Below are 21,242 nucleotides of genomic sequence, written 5' to 3'. Positions count from 1 at the left end.
GAATTGTTTACATTATTTAACAACACGTTATAACTCAAATGTCAACCTGAAATGTCGTTTAACACAAAAAAACAAATGAACACCATTAGGTTAAATATAATATATCCATTTATTTTCAAAGTTTGGAGATATTGGGCTTTATAAGTCTTTTAGGCTTTCTTTGTTTGTTTAAGGCTCATTTTCCTCTTTTTTTCATTTTCTATTGCTGCCTTTATATGGGTTTGCGTGTAAAGTGTTAGAATACAAGACTTGTGTATTCTCTTATATGATCCAATAATACTTTCATTTCTTTTGTTGTAACAGGGGATATCAAGGTTTAAAACATAGACGAATTCAAATTTTGTGTCTAAGGTTAGGGACTACAAACATATATAACCTTTTACGTTTTTTTTAAAAGATTTCATATAAAGTGAAAGCTATAAATCATTTAATTGCAATGAAAAAGAAAGGACTTAATTAAGTTTGAAGTTGGTGATAAATTTTTGGGTGTTTTTAGGGATTGTAATGTGGAGCAAGATCATATAGGTCGGTTCGCTATCTTACAAGAAAAATAGTGGGACGAGTTGATTATTTTAGTCTGTTGACTCACTTAGGTTTGTTTTGCACAACTCGCAACTTGCGTGGAGGCAATAACAGGGTGAAGTGAGTTGACCTACATAACTCTGAAAGATATTTTTACCATATTTTAATTTGTAAGCCATGTATAACTCTTTTTTATTTTTGTTTTGTTATTCTTTAACTCCATGTTTGAATCCATGTACTAGTTCTCTTGACTAAATTTAACATTGATTAATTGCTATAGTTTTTTTGTAGCTTAGACAATTTTTTTTTATATTTTTCTTTTATAAAAGATATAACTTTAACATATTTATTTTATGTGAATCTTAATCTTATGTGTACTTAGTTTATGTCAATTTTATTGTCAATGATAAACTCATAGGATATACAATATTAAAATAAGATAATTGTTATAACATTGTATAATTTTTTTTAAAGATTTTCTTTGGACATGCCAAATGCATGGTGGATCAACCCACATTACTAAGTGTTTCTGATTGATTGTTAGTTAAATTTTCTTGAAATATTGAATATTCAAGATTTTTATATTTTTTAATTGAATATATGTCGTTTTGTGTTAGTTGGATGGTGTGAATAGTATCTAGTCTCACCTTTGTGTTTAACATAAAAGGTCGTGGTTCATATAATAAGAAAAATGACTTTTATTACTTTAATTCAAAACGAATTGGATAAGGAATTACTTCTACATATCCTCTATAACAACTAAGAGATTATCTTTGTCAAAGTTATTTATAAGACCTTATTATATAACATACTTATATATTGAAACGTGAAACTTCTAAACGACATTAATACCGATTTAACAAAAGGAGCCGAGTCTCATTTGCAGATAGAGAAATTCAATCGAGTTCTTAAAAGATTGATAGAATCATGATTCAAAATATAAATGTTTGAAAGAGTCAAAAATTAATTTAAACTAAAAAAAAATCTTTTCTAAAGAAGAAGTATCCCAAACTAATACATTTTTTTCTTAAATTATGCACTTTAAAAGACTTTAGCAAAAGCACAGTAACCTCTAAAATATTTTTTCTTAAAAAGTAAAATTTAAATTTAATTATTTAAAAAAAACATTTTTCTTAAAAAATTATTGCCATTATTTGTTTGCATTTCTTGTATAAAAGTAAAACAAAACAAAAACTGAAGAATTAGGGGAAGAAGGGATAGGGGTGGTGGCACTGTGTTACAGATATCATATCATATCGTATATTCTTTCTGTTTTGCTCTTTCATCTTTGGATTAGGGTTCTACGCTTGCAATTTCCTTCACCCACACTCTTCTGCAATTTCAATTCATTTCCCCACCGAAACTGCATCGTCGTTTTTCGATAGGTACCGTTTTTCTTATCGCGTTTCTCCAAATTTCGCTTTATCCACAACCTTCTCTCAATATCTTTTCTGTAAAGTTAGTTTACATTCATTTCTCAAATTTCAAATGTAAAACTGTTATACTTTTGTGCAATTTGGCTTCTATTTTTTGTTTTTTATCTTTTTCTTATATATATCTTTAACTCCATTGTTAAATAGGTCCTGTTTGTTAAGTGGATTGGATAAAGAATAAAAGTGGAGAATGGCCTTCGTAGCACATCAGCCTCAGGTATTTGGATTATGAGTTTATTTATATCCTCACAATACTGTATTGTGTTTGCAATTTACTTTCAGTTTTATTTTCCTTTTTTACTATCTAGTTTTATGCTTGTTAGTCAAATTAGTGGTTATGAAATGAAAAAATGTCAAACGATGTGATTTATTGTCGTCGATGCTTGTGTCCAAGGGATATATGTACTTTCTAGCTTTTCACTGTTGAAAAACGCTTATTTAGTTTTGGTGGATGCAATTTCTGGTGGCAAGGTATAACTTTCGTATCCAATTAATAATTGGAGCGCATGGTTTCACCGTTTAGTTTTGAAATGTCCTGGGGTCTGAAGATCGGAAGATCAATGTGTTTTTGAAATTTGAGATTACATATCTCTTTTTCTCATTTAAAAAAGTTTAATAAGTCTTGTTATAGGGTGGTGTCAGCAAATTTTCATGTTCACATTTCAAATGGTTGGGTATATGGATTATGAACTTTATTGATGATTTGCTTTCTTTTTGTAGGGTTTGTACGTAACATCTTCCTCGAGGCATTTGCCATGGAGCAAAAGGCTGAAGTTGAAGGAGTGTTTAACAAAGCATCACATGAATGGAAGAACTGACTGGCATTGCCTAGTAAAGCGGAATATTTGTCTAAGGTAGAAATTAAATAGGGTCTTTGTTGTCTGGGTCACTTTAAGAAGTTTAGAACTAGTGTAAGAGGTGGCTGTTTGATAAAGAGTTAATTAGCATAATCAAACGTCCATTTCACTCTGAGGTGACTTCCTTGAAATAAGATTAAAAAATAATACAAGTCTTGTCTACCAATTATATTTACATTACACTAGGGCAATTTTTTTTCATCTTTAACAATTTTCTTCTGCTAGTAGAATTAGGGCAAAGAAAATGATTTCCGGAGGAGAAAAACCAATCTGTACTTTTAAACATTACTTACACAATTTGTTTGATGCATTTATTATGCTCTTCTCTCTGTTTCTAGTACCAATATTGTATATGTATTCATATTTATTGATTTCAATATTTCAATTAATCTTTGAATATGCATACCCTTGTTGTTCCACACTCAAACATGTCCTGTAACTGAATGTGCATGACCTCGTTGTTCTGCTTCTCATGGAAGGGTTTATTGTTTCCAGCGTAGGACCTCCTTGCTTTTGTCTAAGTAAGCTCAAACCTTTGAAGATTTCTGCCTTCAGAGGCAGCACCCGAAATGATGATTCCGGAACCAGGGCTAGTAGATTGAAGGCACCCAAGACATCTGTTAGACTAGGAGAGAGTGAGGAAGCTCACAATGTTCCACTATCTTATGCATCTGAAACAAATAATAGCCTTCCAACATCATCCTCTATTCATAAGCTTTTCAATAAATGGCTGAAAATGTTGCGCACGCAGCCAGCAAGTCAAGAAGTGGAAAAGATTTTTGAACAACCCACATCAGCTGGGGATTTACCAAAAACTCTTCAAGGGACTCAAATTAAGGAAAGAGGTGAAGTTTTGAAGGTAGCATGGTCCCATTTTCTGGCCCTGGATGTGACAATAAAGATTCCTTTGTTGATATTGTAAGTACGATGGTCTTTAACTCTCTACAAGTTATGCAGTCTTTGTGAAAGGAGGACTTGTTTGGCTTTTTTGTTGTATCATATGCAAGTTTTGTTCTGTCATCTTCAAGTTAATTTTCAGTTTGTCACATTTTGTTCAACGTTACTGCTTTGTCAACATACTATTAGGTTCTGCATCATTCTTCGACTTTCTTCCCTTTTAGACAATGTTCACAGCATTTGATGGCACAACAATGCTTCTGTCTTCTAACCTTATCTTTTATCTGCAGCGTTCCTCTCTACCTGGCTGTTAATGTAAAATATGGTGCTGAAGTTTCCAAGGAGTTAACTCCTTTATGGATTTTGGGGCCACTAATTGTGGCTATGCAAGTCATGATAATACGTTGGCTTTGTGCACTCTACGCCTTCAGCTTCAAACAGACTGTGAAATTATTCAAGAATTCTCCCACTTACTGCATTTCTGCCTATAGCTACATTTTTCGCGGCAAGCTCAAAGAGGATATCTCAACTAATGTTTTGCAGCCTATATTGAGCGCAAAAAATAGAGACTACAGACAACTAACAAGAAAAAAGTTGAAAGAATTGCAGGAATGGGTACTGGAGATGTATCTTGATTATGTGGAATCAATATGGCCCTATTATTGTCGAACAATCAGATTTCTGAAGAGGGCTAATCTTATTTAGGTTTGAATTTGAACATTGAAAATATTCTTAGGGGTAGTCTCCTGGAATGCTAAAAGAGTGGTGAAGGAGAGAATACTCCGTAGCGTTGACTTTTTTTTGAATGAGATTGGCCAATCCCGTTTTCTGTTGGGGTTTTGGTATTTTGAGCCTAGTTAATGGTCTTGAGGAAGTTAAGTTCCTATTCATGTTATATTGAAAACGTTACATTATTGTTAGATTAGGTTGTAATTGTTTATTTTTGTTGAATCACTTCTCGTGTTTCGAGGTTTTAAGCGATATTGATTCTGTTCTGCAGCTGGTCATTTGGTAGTTTACCAAAAACCCGTCTTTTCCGTTGTATCATCAACCGTAGTGTTGTTGAACACAGGAAACTAGTATTAACGTTTTTCTGGCTGAATTGATGATTGTTTAGGCTTCTTTGCCCCACTGGTTGTAACATTTGTCAGCCAGGATCTGGAGAATACGTCGGTTGTAGAATGACCCCGCGTGATGAAAGCAGAGGTAAAGTTTCTGTCAGAAGATCATTAGTTAGTCTGTTCAGAAATTAGTTACATATTAGTCTATTAATAAACTCATTAAATAGGACTTTTGGTATTCAATTTATCGTTTAAGCAGTATGATGTCACCTGAGATTTTTTTCCTATTTGGTTCTTAACTCATTATATTGCCAACAATATTCTTGGTCTGCTTAATCTGGTGTATCTACCTTGGTTCTTCTTGTATGGACTCGTTTGCAGATTTTGCAAAGCCTCCACGACAGTTTGTGTTTTAGTATTCGTGAAACAACTATGATTTTGTTGTACACCGTCTCCACCCGAAAGGCTTCTTATTTTATTACAATTACTTTCCTCAGTTTCCACTCGTTAAATTTTGATAGAAGCAATATTTAGACAAACAAAATGAGACATTTTTTTCATTAATGCAAACTGATGCTAGGATGCATCGAAATAAAAAAAAAAAAGAGCATCATGGAGCAAAGTACCAATTATATTGCATTATAGAAAAACTATTTTTTGACATTTTCTTTGACAAACTTGACAAAGTTTCAAAGTTTCTACGAATAAAATTAAAATAGATTAATTTTTTATTTTTTAATTAAAATGAAGTAATAATAAAATAGTATGTTTTTTTTACCTAAATAGATAGTTTATCAAAATTTATAAAAAACCACTTTGTTAACCTATATTTTCCTATATTATATATTATGGACTTTCAATGTACCAGACTACGAACTAGTTAAGGCAAACTAGAAAATGGTTATGAAATGGAGAATTAGATGGTGACAATTATTCACTTAGCGGGCTGAAACATCATAGAAATAATGACCCCTTAACACATAGTTGTAACCCCAGAGCAGATCATGATCGAAAAATCTCAGGCAAGGAAATTGATGGTTGAGGCCATGAACATCTTCAGTCATAAGTTCCACAATTTCTAAGTGCATTGAATTGCATTAAGATTTCTATGATGACATGCATTGATACTTCTCAAGGCATATTAATTCAGTTCTTCTTCACCACATGCTTCCCATTGGGGATGCTAGCTTGGGAATCTGCTGGTGGTGTTGATCCATTGCTGGATTGATCTTCAAAACCTACTACAGGATCTGCATATGACCTGTAACAAGTCAAGCTAGACAAAAATGAACGAGCAGGAATTAGTAACGGGAATATTAAAGGTCTATTATGCACTACTTTTATACGGGGCTGAGCCAATTTTCTTGCATTGAACTTTATTATTTTGTACAAAGAGGCTAACAATATTGATAGAGGAATTCTTTACTTGTATTCTTCTCTTTATTTTTTTCTAACATGGAACGCGCGAGACGCATAACACATGCTTACCCGCTTGAATTTATCATTTCATCCTTTACTCTTAGTTGCACATCAAATACGTTTCCTGCAAAAAAAATATATTTACTATTAATTGACACTAGATTGTTTTTGTGGAAGTTAAAACTTATATTTCAACATAAAAATTAAATATCAAACTCATAATACAACGTTCACAAGAAACTAAGAATGAAGTCCTCAAATTTACTTCTAACCTGCTTTCAGATGCAAATGATCATGACGTTATGGTAAACACTGCCAGACACAATAGTCTGGAACCCACAATAAAAGCGAGTCTGGTCCATGTTGAGCACCCGTTAGATACACCCGACCAACCTCTCTCTAGTTCATGTTTCAGTAGGTGAAAAAACATAAATTTGTTATTAGTTGGGTGTATTTGGAGATAATAACTAAGTATTTGAAAAGCCTTTAAGAAAGCCCTGGGCGAAGTTGGCACATTAATGGCCGTTAGCATTGTACATTCAAAGGGAGATGAAGGAAATGGGACATTGAGTTCCTTGAAGAAAAACTCATATACAAAGATAAAGTCTTCACCATTCGGCGATGACTTCATGAAACTCTGATAGGTATCAAAAAATACAGAAAAGTAATGAAAGGAAATCCCTAGTATTATTTCTTGAACCAAAAAACAAAGTAACTACGACAACGTCGGTCCTATTGCCAAATCCCAACCCAAAATTCATTTTCTCCCCACCCAAAACCAGCCTCCTCAAAAGATCATGTACTACTACCCTTACACTCCCTATTCTCTCTCCAAAACTCCGTACATTATCTCCTCCTGCCACACAGACAATTCTGTTATTAGGAAAATCAGTGTGCGTGTGCCTGTGGTCCCCAAGAAATGGGTTTCCACTTCTTCCTCTCAAACATTTTGAATCTTCCTAATATGCCCTACCAATTCTTTGTTCGTTTCAACACCTTCCCCTTTAAAATTCACCTTGTCCTCAAGGTGAAGTTCAGGAAATGCTTCCATCATGTTACTCAGTGATTCCTATGAATTCTCACAATTTGGCATGTTCTTCCACTTCACTAAGACTTCCAAAGATTGGTCACTATCTCCTCTCACCGCTAAAACATCTTCGGGTTGAACTTGTAACTCAAATTCTTCAATCACGTAATGAGGTAATTGAGGATAACAACTTCAGCAGTCACGATGAGCCTCAATAGAAACACATGAAAAACTGGATGCACCTAGCTATCCTCAGGCATTTTCAATCTAAAGCCACTTCTGCAACCTTCTCAATAATTTCATAAGGACCACGTTATATAGGGCTAAGTTTTTGGTTAATTCTCTTAGCCAATTTCTTCAACTTGTATTGTTGAATCTTCAAGTATACCACATCTCCAACCTTATACTCCACTTCTCTTCTATGTTTTGTCAACTTGTTGTCTCATAAGATTATGGGCATGTACTAGGTGGTCTCTCATAATCTCTAGCACTTCATTTTTGTCTTGTATCACCACAGCTACTTCGTTCATAGGAGTTGCTGAAACATCTCCTCTAATCATGGGAGGAGGATCTCTTCCATACAATGCCTTGAAAGGTGTTATCTTAGTGGCATCATGATAGTTGGTATTATACCAATATTCAACCCAACTATGCCATTTATGCCAGTGGGTTTAGTGCATGTCATCCATCTCAAATAAGTCTCCAAGCATCAGTTAACTATTTCAGTTTGCCCATTTGTCTGCGGATGATACACAAAACTGAACTTCAACCTAGTCCCAGCTAACTTAAACAATTTTGTCCAGAAAGAACTCATAAAGACCCTATCTTTATCGGAAACAATGGATTCTGAAAATTCATGAAGTTTTACCAATTCCTTCAAAAATAAATCAGCAACATCTTTGGCATTATAAGGATGTGCCAAAGCAATAAAGTGAGCATATTTTGTAAGTCTATCAACCACAACCAATATTGTATCCGTTCCTCCTGCATTTGCTAGACCCCAATGAAATCCATAGAAAGGTCAGTTCAAATCTGTTTGGGAATAGGTAAGGGTTGCAACAGTCTTACTAGACTCAATGTTTAATACTTCTTTTTCTGACACACATCACATTTCTACTCATACTCTTGAATGTTCTTCCTCATTGCTTCCCAAAAGAACAAGCTAGTAATCCTTTTGTAAGTTCAGAAATATCCCGAGTGCCCTCCCACCGTAGTATCATGAAATTCCTTCAAAATTGAGTTGATTTTTTGAGTCTTTGGGAATAGCCAACTTGTCCTGATAGTATAACCTCCCATTGCTCAACTTAAACCCTTGATTGTCACCACTTTATATGATTTGTGGTTGGTTCAAAACCATCGAGTCCACCACTCGAAAAATCTAACGGTGCAAAAATAATTATTTTCAAATGAATAGGAAAGAATTGAAGACGCTTTTTAGGGGAGATACTCGATAGCTTTGTGGTAAGTCATGTTAAATGCAATTTAATGAGGGGCTAGTGAAAAGACAGGTCCATGTGACGTTTCTGTTTAATCAATGCATAGGTGTGTAGGCTAAAGAATGCAAAACGTTGGCTAATTGTGAAGATTTCTACAAGGATTGGGAAAATATTTTTCATAAGGGTCATGAATTAATATTCTCTTGGGGGCATTTTGTCGAGGATATTGATGTAAAAAAAATCAAAGGAAACAAAAGAATCGAAGGAAAGATCAATAAATATATGATCATATAAAATATCGAGAAAGGTTTAGTGGAGGAGTCAGGGGATGATCGAGGAAGAGGAAAACTCAAAATATATCGAAAAAGGCACTCATAAGACAAAATCGAAGGAGAAGTTACATGAAGATCGAAGGAGACACTGAGTAAAAGTAATTGCTTCAAGGATGGGCTTAGTAGGCATAACTGATGCAACGTGAGCAGTTTTAGACGGTTTATCTTATTATTATGCAATTTTGTTTTTGTTTTTATTTTGGCTTAACTGTCAAAATGGGTAGGGAAATATAAATAGGTTATTTGTGTTTATAATGGTGTGACAAATTGTATTTACAACACAAACACTCTAAAACCACCGCGAACAAGATAGTGGCAACTCCAGTGATGATGATTGTAGCAATTTGGGTCACTGCTTTAGTTGATTTCTTTTACCCGTTCTTGTTTTTATGTAATTTATTTTCTTGCATTTTACGTTTCTAGCATTTACTTTTCTAGTTCATTTATTTCCTCGCCAATTTACGTTTCTAGTGTTTTCAAGCACATACTACTTGAATTCGCCTTCATCTTCAACATTTTCATTTACGTTATTGAAAGAAAGTTCAGATTTCAAGTATTAAAATTTCAAGATTATCTAAGGCTTTCTAGAAGTCTGCTTATTGGAAAGAAATGCAAGAGTTCTTAATTAACATTCACATAAGAGGACAATTCAACTTAGATTTTAAAAAAAATTGTTTGCTAATCCTATTACAATAATCCACATCGAGTATATTTGGTTCATTAAAATTACTTGAACAAGCATCAAACCAAATTCTCGAGAAACAACAACATAGTGGATGAAATTGGAGACGAACATGTTGTCCAATTTGTTACAAATGGAGCTTCTAACCTTGTGACAAGGAGAATGTTAATGGAAAAGAGAGCCAAATTATTTTGGTTCCCTTGTGTAGCTCATTGTCTTGATCTAGTTCTTGATGATATTGAAGAGCTTCCAATATTTTAAATATATTGGCAATGCAAAGAAAATCACTACTTACATATATAGGTTCACATGGATTCTTAATTTGTGTAGAAAGCACTCTAATGGAAATGCATTAGCAAAACAAGCCGTCACATGTTTTGCTAATTCTTATCTTACATTAAATTGTATTAAGCAACAAAAGAATACTCTTGGATCTGTTGTAGATCTCACATCTACTAGTTATAGCGGCAAATTAGAATATATAAGTGAGGGCAATACTCACTTTACAAGCCGGTTTGTACTGATGAGTTAAACTTAAACTCACTTCTTAATATGGTATAAGATCCTATCCTAGTGAGGTTTATTAGATCTATTGTGTCCTCCCTATGGGACCGCTATCGAACCACTCACAAATATCTAATCTCATGCACTATAGTTTAGTATGTATAATCAACAACCATAGTATTTAGTAATTGTTTAGTAGCAAAAACAACAACACTTATTTTTTGAATGGCCATAATGCAAAATTTGTTTGGTATCATATATCTATGGTTATAGGAATCTTATCTTATGCAACAACCACAATATTTTTTCGAAGGTTGTGTTACTGAAATTGTGTAGTAAATAGAAAGAATCAACCACTCTTTTTGACTGAGGTTATTTTGTTATTAATTGTATCTTTGCATTTTACATATCTTTTAAATTTAAATATATGTTACATTTTTTAATGTTTATGAATCTTATGATTCATAGTACAAACCGACTCACAATTTAAAATATAAGTTCTTTGATACATAATTTGTATCTCGAATCAACTACCATGCTAATAATATTCTCTCTAGCACAACCCAATTGTTTGGTTAGAAGTTATAGAAAGGTAGAGAATAGGACTCCTTATATAAGGGGGAACTATAAAAAATTGTGATATTTAATATATGTTAACTAATACTTAGAGTGTGTTGCTAGCACTCTGAAACTAAAATATTAACTTTTGAATTTTCTTTTATTTCAAAATATTATTATTAGTTAAATTGAGATCATAGAATATAATGGAATGTTCACATGATTTTCTTATATAAATCTCTCTTTAATAAGTGCTACTTATTTCATTTAGTAATACATATTCTTTCTTCATTAAACCACTATTATCTTTCAGAGTTTTGTATACATATTGCTTAACGATAGCTTCAAAATGTTGATTGATCTCTTTCCACTGACAATAAACACACCCTCTTCCGAATGAACTTGATTTGAAGCTCACGTATATTTTTTTGATATTCATTTGTCCATTTAAAATTGATATCTCCCTCTATTATCATTGTTTGAGTACATCTTATAAATTTACAAATACAAAAATAATAAGTTTTTTGCAATGAAAAAGCAATCAAATGGGCTCTTGTAGGTAAAAAAAAATTCAAGGTAATAAATTAAAGCAATACGCACAAACAGCACCAAAAAATGTTCAAAAAGGTACGCAGTATGGGCTCTTCACACAAAAAATCAAAGGAAAATGTAATAATAGTAGCGGAGAAAGCAAACATGTTATAATGCATAGTAAGTTATCTGCAGATTCCTTCTTAAATAGCTAATGTTTTGCATACCTCCATAAAGGTTTTTGTTAGAGAAATATTTTCCCACCAATCGATGAGCGTAATCATTGTCATATTTTCTGAATCTCTCAATGCACTGTGGACTGTCCAAGTGACTGTAAATTGAAGAATATGATAAATTATTTCAGGTTGGACAAATTACTTGCAGCTAATAACACTTTTCAATCCACCGATTTTAGATTTGTGTCAATTAGAATACAAGACCCAAACTTTACAGCATTCTAAACTGGATTTTCTTGTCAAAAAACAGAATGAAATAAAGGGGAAAATCTGATAATAACAGAGGTGTGTCAGGGAAATATCACTCACTTGGAATGTGGACGTGATGTGCATATTGGAGGAAACTAATGACTATGTAAGGGGAAAATTGATGACTGTGTAACTGACGATGAAATTATGACTAAAGAGACCAGATGTGCAGTTTAATTTATTTACAAACATCCATGAAAATTTTCAGTCAGCACCATGAGATACTGATATGGCTCTGATCTTCCTAAACCACTATGGTGAGAAGGAATTTGGATAGACAACATACACAAAACAAGAAGATATTAAAAGAGAAGTAAACTCTTAAGCCTTCCCTAGCTTCCCAACCCATACACAATGGAAAAGGACAGAATCAGCAATTATATTATTATGCAAAATCAACTGAGAGAACATTACAATAAATTTTATTGTGGCGACCTCACATATGCCAAAAGATGTCACTAAATTATGACCACAATATAGAAGGTGACACAGCTAGGTAGTAATTTGAACAAACAGAGAGATTTATGCTTTCAACTAAAATTGCATATTGCTATGACAAGAAAGTAATGGGTTCAAAGGAGATTCTCATTCAGAGCAAAATATATTAAATATACAGAAGACTCTGCTTTAGAATGCAGATAACAAAGTAATTTCAACACAAAAAACAACATTGCAGTCCGTCATCAATATCTCAAAAATGGCTTGAAATAGTTCTACTATTGATCACATTTATTTCCAAATGCGAGATAAATTCAAACATCTTGCTGCCACTTAAGCTTGAAACTTGGTACTTCTTCTATTTGACATAGTCGACAAGCGATGTTTTATCTGAGCAACATTTACTCACATTGCAGGTGTTTTAGTCTAGCAGGAAGCACCTATGGTCACAGCCATTGCATTAGAAATTTAAGTGGGGGCTAGACTCATATCTAAAGGGTGAGGAAACACCTCATGAGAGAATAAAAAAAGCCCAGCTACAGAAGGTGAGCAAGTCAAGACCGCTAAACTACTTGACCAAAAAGAAATTCTATCTCAACAAGAAAAAAGCCTAGATACAGAAGGTATGCAATATTGTCCTAAATTCCTGTTAACATTTTCTATGACCATTTCATCTGCATGATTTCAATCTCCATCCCTTGTTATTATCTTTTTTTCCTCATCCATCTGTCTTTATCTTTCCTATAAATATTAACTTTAAGTTCAAACACAGAAATGAGTCACAAGACCTAAAGATACAGACCCATCCACAAAAAACATAGACTGTGATCAGAGCCCGCTCATAATCATCAATGACATTGCCATGGCAAGAAAATAATAGCAACTATTACCGCTTGAAATTTACAAAAACGTTAAACTAGCAAGCCAATCACTTCAAGATCTCAAGAAATTCCAAAAAAAAAATAAAAAAAAGATAACTCTATACACAGAACATAAGCACCGGATGGGAGGACTTACTCAAGCCCATCGGTGAAGTTAGGTTTTTTATCGTCGACGTCACAATTCCCATTGTTCGTAGCAGCTTCCACCTTAGAAGAGAAAAGCGTGGGAATAATCAGCATAGAGGCGCGTGTGCATGCGTGAAGTTGAGGAGCGTGAATTGACTCACCTTGCCGGTGGGAGAGGTGTTGCCGGAACCGGAGGCGGAGCGCGGAGGAGGAGAGGGTGGAGGCACGGTCGCCATTTTACTTTCTCTTCCTCGGAACTCAGTTCTTTTGCATTTGTAAATTGCTATGATTGAGCTTCTGTTTCACTCCGTATCATACAACATCACAAATATACTTTTTTGTCTTTATCTTTAACAAAGTTATTATCACAAATTCCAAAAAATTAACTATGATGAGCATATTTGATACGGCGATTCGTCTTACCTTAAAATATACAGGATACAACACATTTTTATTACTATAATTTGTTTTAAATCATACCACAAATGTAAATTTTATTAATAAATATTATCTAAATTAAATATGCTAAATTTATTAAACTCAATATATGAATTTAAAAAATAAACTATAATTTTAAATAATACAAATAAAAATTGTAAATCATAATTTATTGTTTACTGTCTAAAAATAAAAATGGTGTCAATTTCATCTTCTCCTTGAGTATCATTTGTAAATAAGGCAACTTCCATATCTAGTTCATCAAGAGATAATGTTGTCACTCTGAGATTTTCATCGTCATCGAAGCCATCCCATGTATCTCCGCAAATGTCCCACATCTTACTACTCCCTTGATTGTACTCTTCATTCTTCCTAGCCAAAAGTCACAAATTATTATGCACATAAACTAAGTCTTCTGCTCTTTTAGGATCCAACTTATTTCTTTTTAATAAGTGAATAAATGAATATGTACTCCAATTTCTTTCACAACAAAATGATGAGCAAGGTTGCACAAGAAGTTTCTATGCTAGCTTTTGAAGGAGAGAGGCAGAAGAACCATGCATCATCCACCAAGATTGAAGGAGAGTGGGACTACCTGTATCACAAGCTCTAAGCATGTTATATATAGGCTGAGTGAAAGCCAAAATATACATAATTTTGTCCCACCATACATCATTCAAAACAAATTCTTTAATAGCTTGGGCTTTGCCTATATCATTTGCTCTATAAGAACTCCATTCTTCGCTAATGACCATGGATTACAATGAAGGTTTCAAATATTTAAACCTTTTCATCATCACTATAGCAGATGCAAAGCGTGTATTTGCAACAGTAAGTAACTTCAAATGTGAGAAATGATTGAAAATTGCCAATCTTGTGGAGTGATTCATGATAAAATTCCTAATAAAAGAAACATCATCGATAATTTTTATAATCCAACTACACTCACCATAAACAACATCATTCCCTTCAACATTCTTTGTTGCACATATGTTCTTCAAAGCAAGATTCAATGTATGCACAACACAAGGTGTCCAAAAAAGTTTAGGAAATAAACCTTTAATGATCATTCTAGCAGCTTTGCATACAGGAGCATTATCTGTAATAATTTGCACAACATTTTCTTCCCCTACTTCGTTAATAACATCGACCATCTTGTCCGCTATGTACTACTTATTCTTTATTTCATCAGAAGCATCAACCACTTTTAAAAGAATAGGAGCCCCCTCACTCGTGGCCATAAAATTAATTAAAGGCCTCCTTTGGGAATCCGTCCATCCATCATAGACTATGCTAACCCCTTTTTTGTTCCAAGTTGATTTAATTGGGTTGAGTAACCTCTCAACGTGGGCTCTCTCTTGTTGTAATAAGGTTGTCCTTAATGCATTGTATCCAGGAGGAACAAAACCACTAATATTATGATTTGTAGCAAACAAATATGAATTGACGTAATATGGGTTTCTTGTGAGGTTAAAAGGCAATCCCGAAGAATAAAACATTCTAGCTATGAGAGCATTTATATTGTCTCTATCCTCCATGTTGAATGCCCTCTCTAAGGGACCATTATTCCTTCTTTTTAATGAACTATTTTCATGTCTATTTTCAGTGGGCAAGGGAACATGCTTAGGTTTTACTCTATTTTCTGCCAATTCAACAACTGATTTCAATTCAACCAAATATTCTTCATTGACCTTTGAGCACACACTAATTCCAGACCCATGATTTTTCAATAAATGAGCTTTTACTCATGAATAAGAACTTTTAAAAGTTTTTTTACAAAAATTGCAAGCCTATCTATTGTTCCCTCTCCTTCCGCTCCTTTGTCTAATAAAGTGACATATGCCCATAAAGGTGCATAATCAACTTGTTGAACATCTTTTGAAATAAAATTAGAGCTAGAAGAATTTGGTAATGGTGTTGACATTTTTTCTACTCGCCTAACCATAAATAAAATATTACATTTGCTTTAGAAGTAAATAAATCAATACAAAGCAAACAATAGTGAAAAAAACAATCTTTAAAAGAAGAAAGAATACTTTAAAAAGAAAAATACCTTAGAAAGTCGATCAAAGAACTTATAAAATGCAATCCGTCAAATACCTCCAAAATAACAAGAATAAAATAATTGAAATCCACTTCAAATAACTTTCCTTCGTACTCTTTTAATAACATAAAACATATATAAATATATAAATTGTTATTATTCATTTGTCTATTATCTAAAGAAAATAAGAAAATATAAACTTAAAACAAAATAGTTATGTTGAAAGGGGGAGCTACTTCAACTCATATGAAGATGGTTTTGATGATGTCCAAGGCTACACTTCATATGCATTACTAGTTTAGAATTAGTCATGTTTTAGTTAGGCTGTGCATTAGGCTGTTTGTATGAAATTATCATATGTAAATCAAGCCTGTATTAAGTTGTAATTAACCATCACACTTTTGCTTGTGCAATCATGAATGTATTAGCTGTTTAACTAATGGATTAGCTGTGAGTGCTGCACTAAGGCAGTGAAAATACACTCACGATAATCGATTAGGTAAATTCCTAATCCATTAATGATAGCAGAAAACTTAGTATAAAATCTGTTTTCTGAAATCTGTTTCAGTTAGAGAGAAAATTTACATATCACTGAAATTCATTATGAGAAACAACCCTGTGAGAGACACAAAGTTCTTGAGCATTCTGGAAGATCATTCAAGTGAAGATTCAAGGAGATTGATGGTTGATTCTACCTTGATGGGTCTAGCTTGAATCAAGGAGCAAATTGACAAATATGCACAACTATAGGTGTATTCGTTTCTTGTTTATTTTGATTGTATCTCTGATTACAGTTGCTTCATTGTGTGAAGTGTAGGCCTAGGTGCAATTGCGTGGATGCATTGCTCCTAGGGGGAGTTCTTGATTGGTAGATCAAGTTCTTGGGTTTTAGGTTCTAAAATTATATAGGTGTTCTTGTAATTCTTGGATCCTAATTGTATTAGAGGAATCCTCCTAAGTGGGTTTACTTAGGAGAAGACGGGACGTAGATTCTTTTTGAATCGAACTAGTATAAACTATTGTGTCTTGATCTATCTCTTCTCTTACAATCTTTCTTAATTGCCTTAAACAGTCCATTAACACAGAACTGCGAAATTGATTAATTGGGTTATAAGACTTAAAGATTCTTTCAAGATTCAACTCAACCAAGTGAAAGACTCATTAACCAATTCAGATTCCCTTCTTGGTTAAGATTTTTAGAGAGATCTATTTCAACAAGTTATACATTTTGATTTTAAAATTTTCATTTATTTTTAAATTACATGGGTAACCAAATTTGTTAACTTTATATTTTTTAAACTACTGAAATATTTTTTAGTTGTAGACATTTTGTTATTAATATTTAAAATTGAACTTGTATCTTATTTTAATTTATTGTAATCATTATTTAAAAATTTAATTTAAAGAAATATTGAATAATAATTAATAAATGTAAAAAATCACTGAAATCTATTTTTATTATAGTGGTTAATATTAAAGAAAGAAGTATTTAAAAGGATAAATAAAAGTTTGTTAATAAATTAAATTAACAGAAACGTGATTATTGAATTTATTTAAATATATATTTACATTTGTTAGGTGATTAGATTTATTTGTTAGTTTGTTACTATAATGAATGTAACAAAAATAATAATATAAAAACTGAATTCGAATGAAATCAGTTTTGTTTCAGATTTTTCGCCTGAAATAAGGATTTATGGTGCTGCAGTACTCAGTTACGAATTTTGAGCGTTTGAAGACGTGTCCGTGTATCATTGAAAATTACACTCTTCTTAATTTCAATAAATATTTTTTTATATAACTTTAATAAAATAATTTTCATAATGTTATACTTTTTTTTTAAAATAGGTATATATCTTTATTATACTTTTAATAAATGATGATTATCTAACACTCACTCATTTTATTATCTTTACTATAAATAAAGCCTTTATTTTGTATTTTGAAATGTGGCTTTTATTTCGTTTTGTTATTATAGCATTTTTAAATAAAATAAATAAATGATTTTTTTTTATCAATAAACGAATAATATGTATATTTGTTTCAATATATTAGTGAGAGAAAAAAAAAAGCATTTCATACGTAGTTTAAAGTTATAATGTGTTCACATTCTTATTCTTTTATACTTTATTGATAAATATTTAAAAATTTTGTACTCAAATATATATATATATATATATATATATATATATTATTATTATGAGTCTTCTTTGAATATGTTAAAACAATTCATTAATCCTCGTAAGTTAAAAATTCAACTTTTTCTTTCTTTTTTCTGTTTGGAAGATTTGTTTTGCTTGAATTATGATAAGAATATCATTCTTTTTGTGTTTTGGACTTCTTTAGGTTATGTTTCTTCATGGACAATATTAGGTTATATTATGAGACTCAAACTTTATTTTACCACAGTCTTGGGATTTCTCAAGTTGATGATCCACAATCTTGTCTGTCAAGTGTCTATTATATGTTGCCCTATGTAGGTCATGGAACATGATGGTACCCGCAAAAAAGGACTCCAACGATTAAGTTAGTAAAGACTCTCAAAAGTTAAATATCATACTCGTTTTTCGTGGACCCAAGCTTTGGGCCTTCAATCATGTTTAATTGGGTTTGACCAGATCTTACAAATTTTGACTAGGTTTAATTGGGCTTGACTGGGTGTAATTGGGCTTGTGTTGTAGGCCCAATCCCTTTTGGTCATGCTATACTTGATTATGTATTTGTCTACGTTAGGGGAGGTTCGCAAACATACTAGCACACCGTTTTGCCACTCACTATCCAATTACTTGTCGTCTGCTAATGTAACTGGAATGACATTCGTGTCCCCTTTCCTTTTGGTTGATGGTTCCAAGTGGTTGGCCGAATTTTTCGTGACGTAGGCGGCCGATGGTATATACGGAATACTCAATGAGTGTCTTGTCCTTCTAATAATCTGAGAAGTTCCTAGCTCTATTAGTTTCCTGAGCATTTATTTTTAATATATCGGTATGTATCTGGCGTGTTATGTTTGTGGGGGTTAGGTTGGTGGCCTGCTCGACCCCTATAGTACACCTACCATATGCCTCGGTTTTCAATCTTTCATTTTTCTCTCTACTTGTAGCCTTCATGGTTCTTTCTCCACCCTTAAACAAACCCTATTTGCTTATGTAGGATACTCTAACAATTGTCCCCTTCAACTATTTACTCTCCGATTCAGTTGAAATTCTCTTCACAAAATAAAATCATGTTTATCTTTTCAATATTTGTGGCAACGACATTCAAAAGTGGTGAATAAAAATGGAATAAACATTACATGACCGAAATTTAAGAGAGAAAAACTAAATGAAAAAGAGAGAAAGTTAAAGAATTTGTGTGGGCTTCAGAAGAAAATAAAAGAAGAAAGAGAACAAAAGAAAAAAAATATTAAATCTAGTCTATCCCTAGGATGGCCAAGAATTGGACCCTTGTCCACTCACACACCAAACACATGTACCAACTACTAAGCCACATGCTTTCTCATAATAATATGCACATCATTTATTTAAAAACACTCATTTTTAGGGATGGCAATTAGGGCCTGGCCCGCGAGCCCGACACGCAGGCCCGTAAAAAAATGCGGGGTAGGCCAGGATAGTGAGCTCGCAGGCCCGCACGGGCTCGGCCCGCATAGGCCCGCGGCCCACGCGGGCCGCCCCGCAAGCTCGCATAAAATTAAAAAAAAAAACTTGCACTTGTGTATATTAATTACTTCTTTTATGGACTCTTGCATTAACGTTTCAAATTCTTGTATAACTGGAAAAGAAAAGTATTATGTAATTTTTAATGTGCTAAAATTTAAAGAATACATTGTGTATGTCATAGTATGAATATGATGAAAATGTTGAATTATCAATTTATCATCTAATTCCCTAAAGTCTTTACTTAATTTTGTGAACTTCTTAAAGTTTCCCAATTTTTAAACATTGAAAGTTTTATCATAAAAATTAAAAAAAAATAAAAAAAAAATAAAAAAGCGGGCCGGCCCACGGGCCCGCGGGCCAAGAAGTATGCGGGGCGGGCCAGTGTTTTCAGCCCGCATAAAGTATGCGGGGCGGAGCGGGCCAGCCCGCATTGTCACCCCTACTCATTTTCCACAAATATTAATTAAATTAAACAAACAACAACTTAAATTACTTAAATAATTAATTTTTTTTCCACGTGTTTCTCTTTATTAAACCATGTGACCATCACTCTAACAAAATTTCTTATAAAACATTAACCACTTTCTCACTTCACCTACATACTCTAAGATTTTCTCAAGTCTTACACACACAAGCTCACAATACTAAATTTTTTTTAAAAGTCTGGTCTCACTCTCGTGTTAAAAAAAGACTATATTTATATAATTATACCAAGCTATCTCTCACTCAAAGTATGCCACAAAATATTCTAATTGTATGTACAATCAAGAAAGTCAATGCTCAAATATATTTTAGTTTAGTTGATCCTTACATCAGTTAAAATGCACATTGAGAACATGATTGGCATAGATGAGGCTTAAGATAATGGTAGACACAACTCAAACAAACTACAATGCAAAAACACGCTACAATAAGGAAAATGACTCAAAGTAACAAAGACACAATAAGAAAACACCATGTTCGAAGTCTTGCCTCTAGCCAGTATTCTACTCCTGGACTTTAGATTTTGGTTCCCACCACCACCACATAACTCAGAATATGGCACTTTTGGCCAAGGTACAGTTACTTCAAACATTTTCCAGCTCATTGGCTCCCTAGGAGGTTGCAAGTATAAGTCAGGCAACCCTTCAATAATGTTCAATTGCTCTTGCCTGTTGGCTTCTTCTTTAGCAGTCCTCAATGTTATAATTGCATTAAATGTCTCCTCAATTTGGTGTGGTGAAGCAGATGATGAGGATGGCGGTAGTGCCCTCTAAGATAATCTTCTTGGACGCCTTGAAGTTCCTTCATTAGGAATTGGAGAGTTTGGTGCAACCCTTGGTTGTTGCCCTTCTCTTGGAAAGTAGTGTGTCCTGATGAAGGTCTTGTGAATGTCCAATTGGAGATGATGCAACATCACAATGATGGAGTCAAGCCCTCTTGCTCTATATAAAGTAGTAATCAGAGCAGAAAACCCTAAATTGCCCTTTGAATTGGAGGCTATGGTGGCAATCTCCAGGCATATGTATGCCTCAAAATCAATCTACATGCCAATCACTATCCCATAGATGAGATAAGCTCTATCCAGATTTGCATCAAAGGTGTGGATGTTTGGCTTTAAATTGCTGATGGAAAACACACTCCACATCTTTGCCGAAGGATTCAAATTCGTTCTTGTAATCCGTATAGGTTGACCATTTTCTCCCAATTCAAATCCTACCATAGGAATGCACAAAACAATAGTTATTTCATCATAATTCTTCTGTTCACTAAAAAATGTGCTGAAGGCGGTTGACTTTGCTAGAGTTGGCAATCGTAGACATTCATTGATGACACGCCTTTCAAAGTGCTCATGAACCTTTGCTTGTTGAGGAAATCACCCCTACGATTTTGGATCATAGACACTGGCATATAATTCTTGGACCAACACTTC

The 21,242-nt window shown here is 33.3% G+C and overlaps 2 protein-coding genes across 2 annotated transcripts; one reads left to right on the top strand and one right to left on the bottom strand.

Annotated features, from left to right (window-relative positions):
- The first annotated feature begins 1,717 nt into the window (after positions 1-1,717).
- Positions 1,718-4,838, top strand: LOC114196127. The gene is made up of 5 exons (XM_028086659.1): positions 1,718-1,907; positions 2,103-2,172; positions 2,676-2,809; positions 3,308-3,730; positions 4,000-4,838. The coding sequence occupies exons 2-5, from the start codon at positions 2,146-2,148 to the stop codon at positions 4,412-4,414; spliced, it is 999 nt and encodes a 332-aa protein (XP_027942460.1). The 5' UTR covers positions 1,718-1,907; positions 2,103-2,145; the 3' UTR covers positions 4,415-4,838.
- Positions 4,839-5,621: 783 nt separating this feature from the next.
- LOC114162314 lies at positions 5,622-13,518 on the bottom strand. The gene is made up of 5 exons (XM_028046159.1): positions 13,351-13,518; positions 13,200-13,270; positions 11,487-11,590; positions 6,259-6,313; positions 5,622-6,046 (listed from the first exon to the last, which is right to left on the bottom strand). The coding sequence occupies exons 1-5, from the start codon at positions 13,423-13,425 to the stop codon at positions 5,917-5,919; spliced, it is 435 nt and encodes a 144-aa protein (XP_027901960.1). The 5' UTR covers positions 13,426-13,518; the 3' UTR covers positions 5,622-5,916.
- Positions 13,519-21,242: the final 7,724 nt, after the last annotated feature.

The sequence above is a fragment of the Vigna unguiculata genome, chromosome 9 (genome assembly GCF_004118075.2).
Source record: "Vigna unguiculata cultivar IT97K-499-35 chromosome 9, ASM411807v1, whole genome shotgun sequence".
Taxonomy (NCBI): Eukaryota; Viridiplantae; Streptophyta; class Magnoliopsida; order Fabales; family Fabaceae; genus Vigna; species Vigna unguiculata.
This window is presented reverse-complemented; position numbering and strand designations above follow the sequence as displayed.

What these genes read in the sequence shown, in the direction of transcription:
- LOC114196127 (XM_028086659.1), top strand. Translation starts at nt 2,146, where the DNA reads ATGGCCTTCGTAGCACATCAGCCTCAG. An exon ending in TCGTAGCACATCAGCCTCAG is followed by an intron (nt 2,173 to 2,675) that starts GTATTTGGATTA and finishes TTCTTTTTGTAG; the next exon opens with GGTTTGTACGTAACATCTTC. An exon ending in AAGATTCCTTTGTTGATATT is followed by an intron (nt 3,731 to 3,999) that starts GTAAGTACGATG and finishes TTTTATCTGCAG; the next exon opens with CGTTCCTCTCTACCTGGCTG.
- LOC114162314 (XM_028046159.1), bottom strand. Translation starts at nt 13,425, where the DNA reads ATGGCGACCGTGCCTCCACCCTCTCCTCCTCCGCGCTCCGCCTCCGGT. An exon ending in TAACAAAAACCTTTATGGAG is followed by an intron (nt 6,314 to 11,486) that starts GTATGCAAAACA and finishes TTTTTTTTGCAG; the next exon opens with GAAACGTATTTGATGTGCAA. An exon ending in GAAATGATAAATTCAAGCGG is followed by an intron (nt 6,047 to 6,258) that starts GTAAGCATGTGT and finishes ATTTTTGTCTAG; the next exon opens with CTTGACTTGTTACAGGTCAT.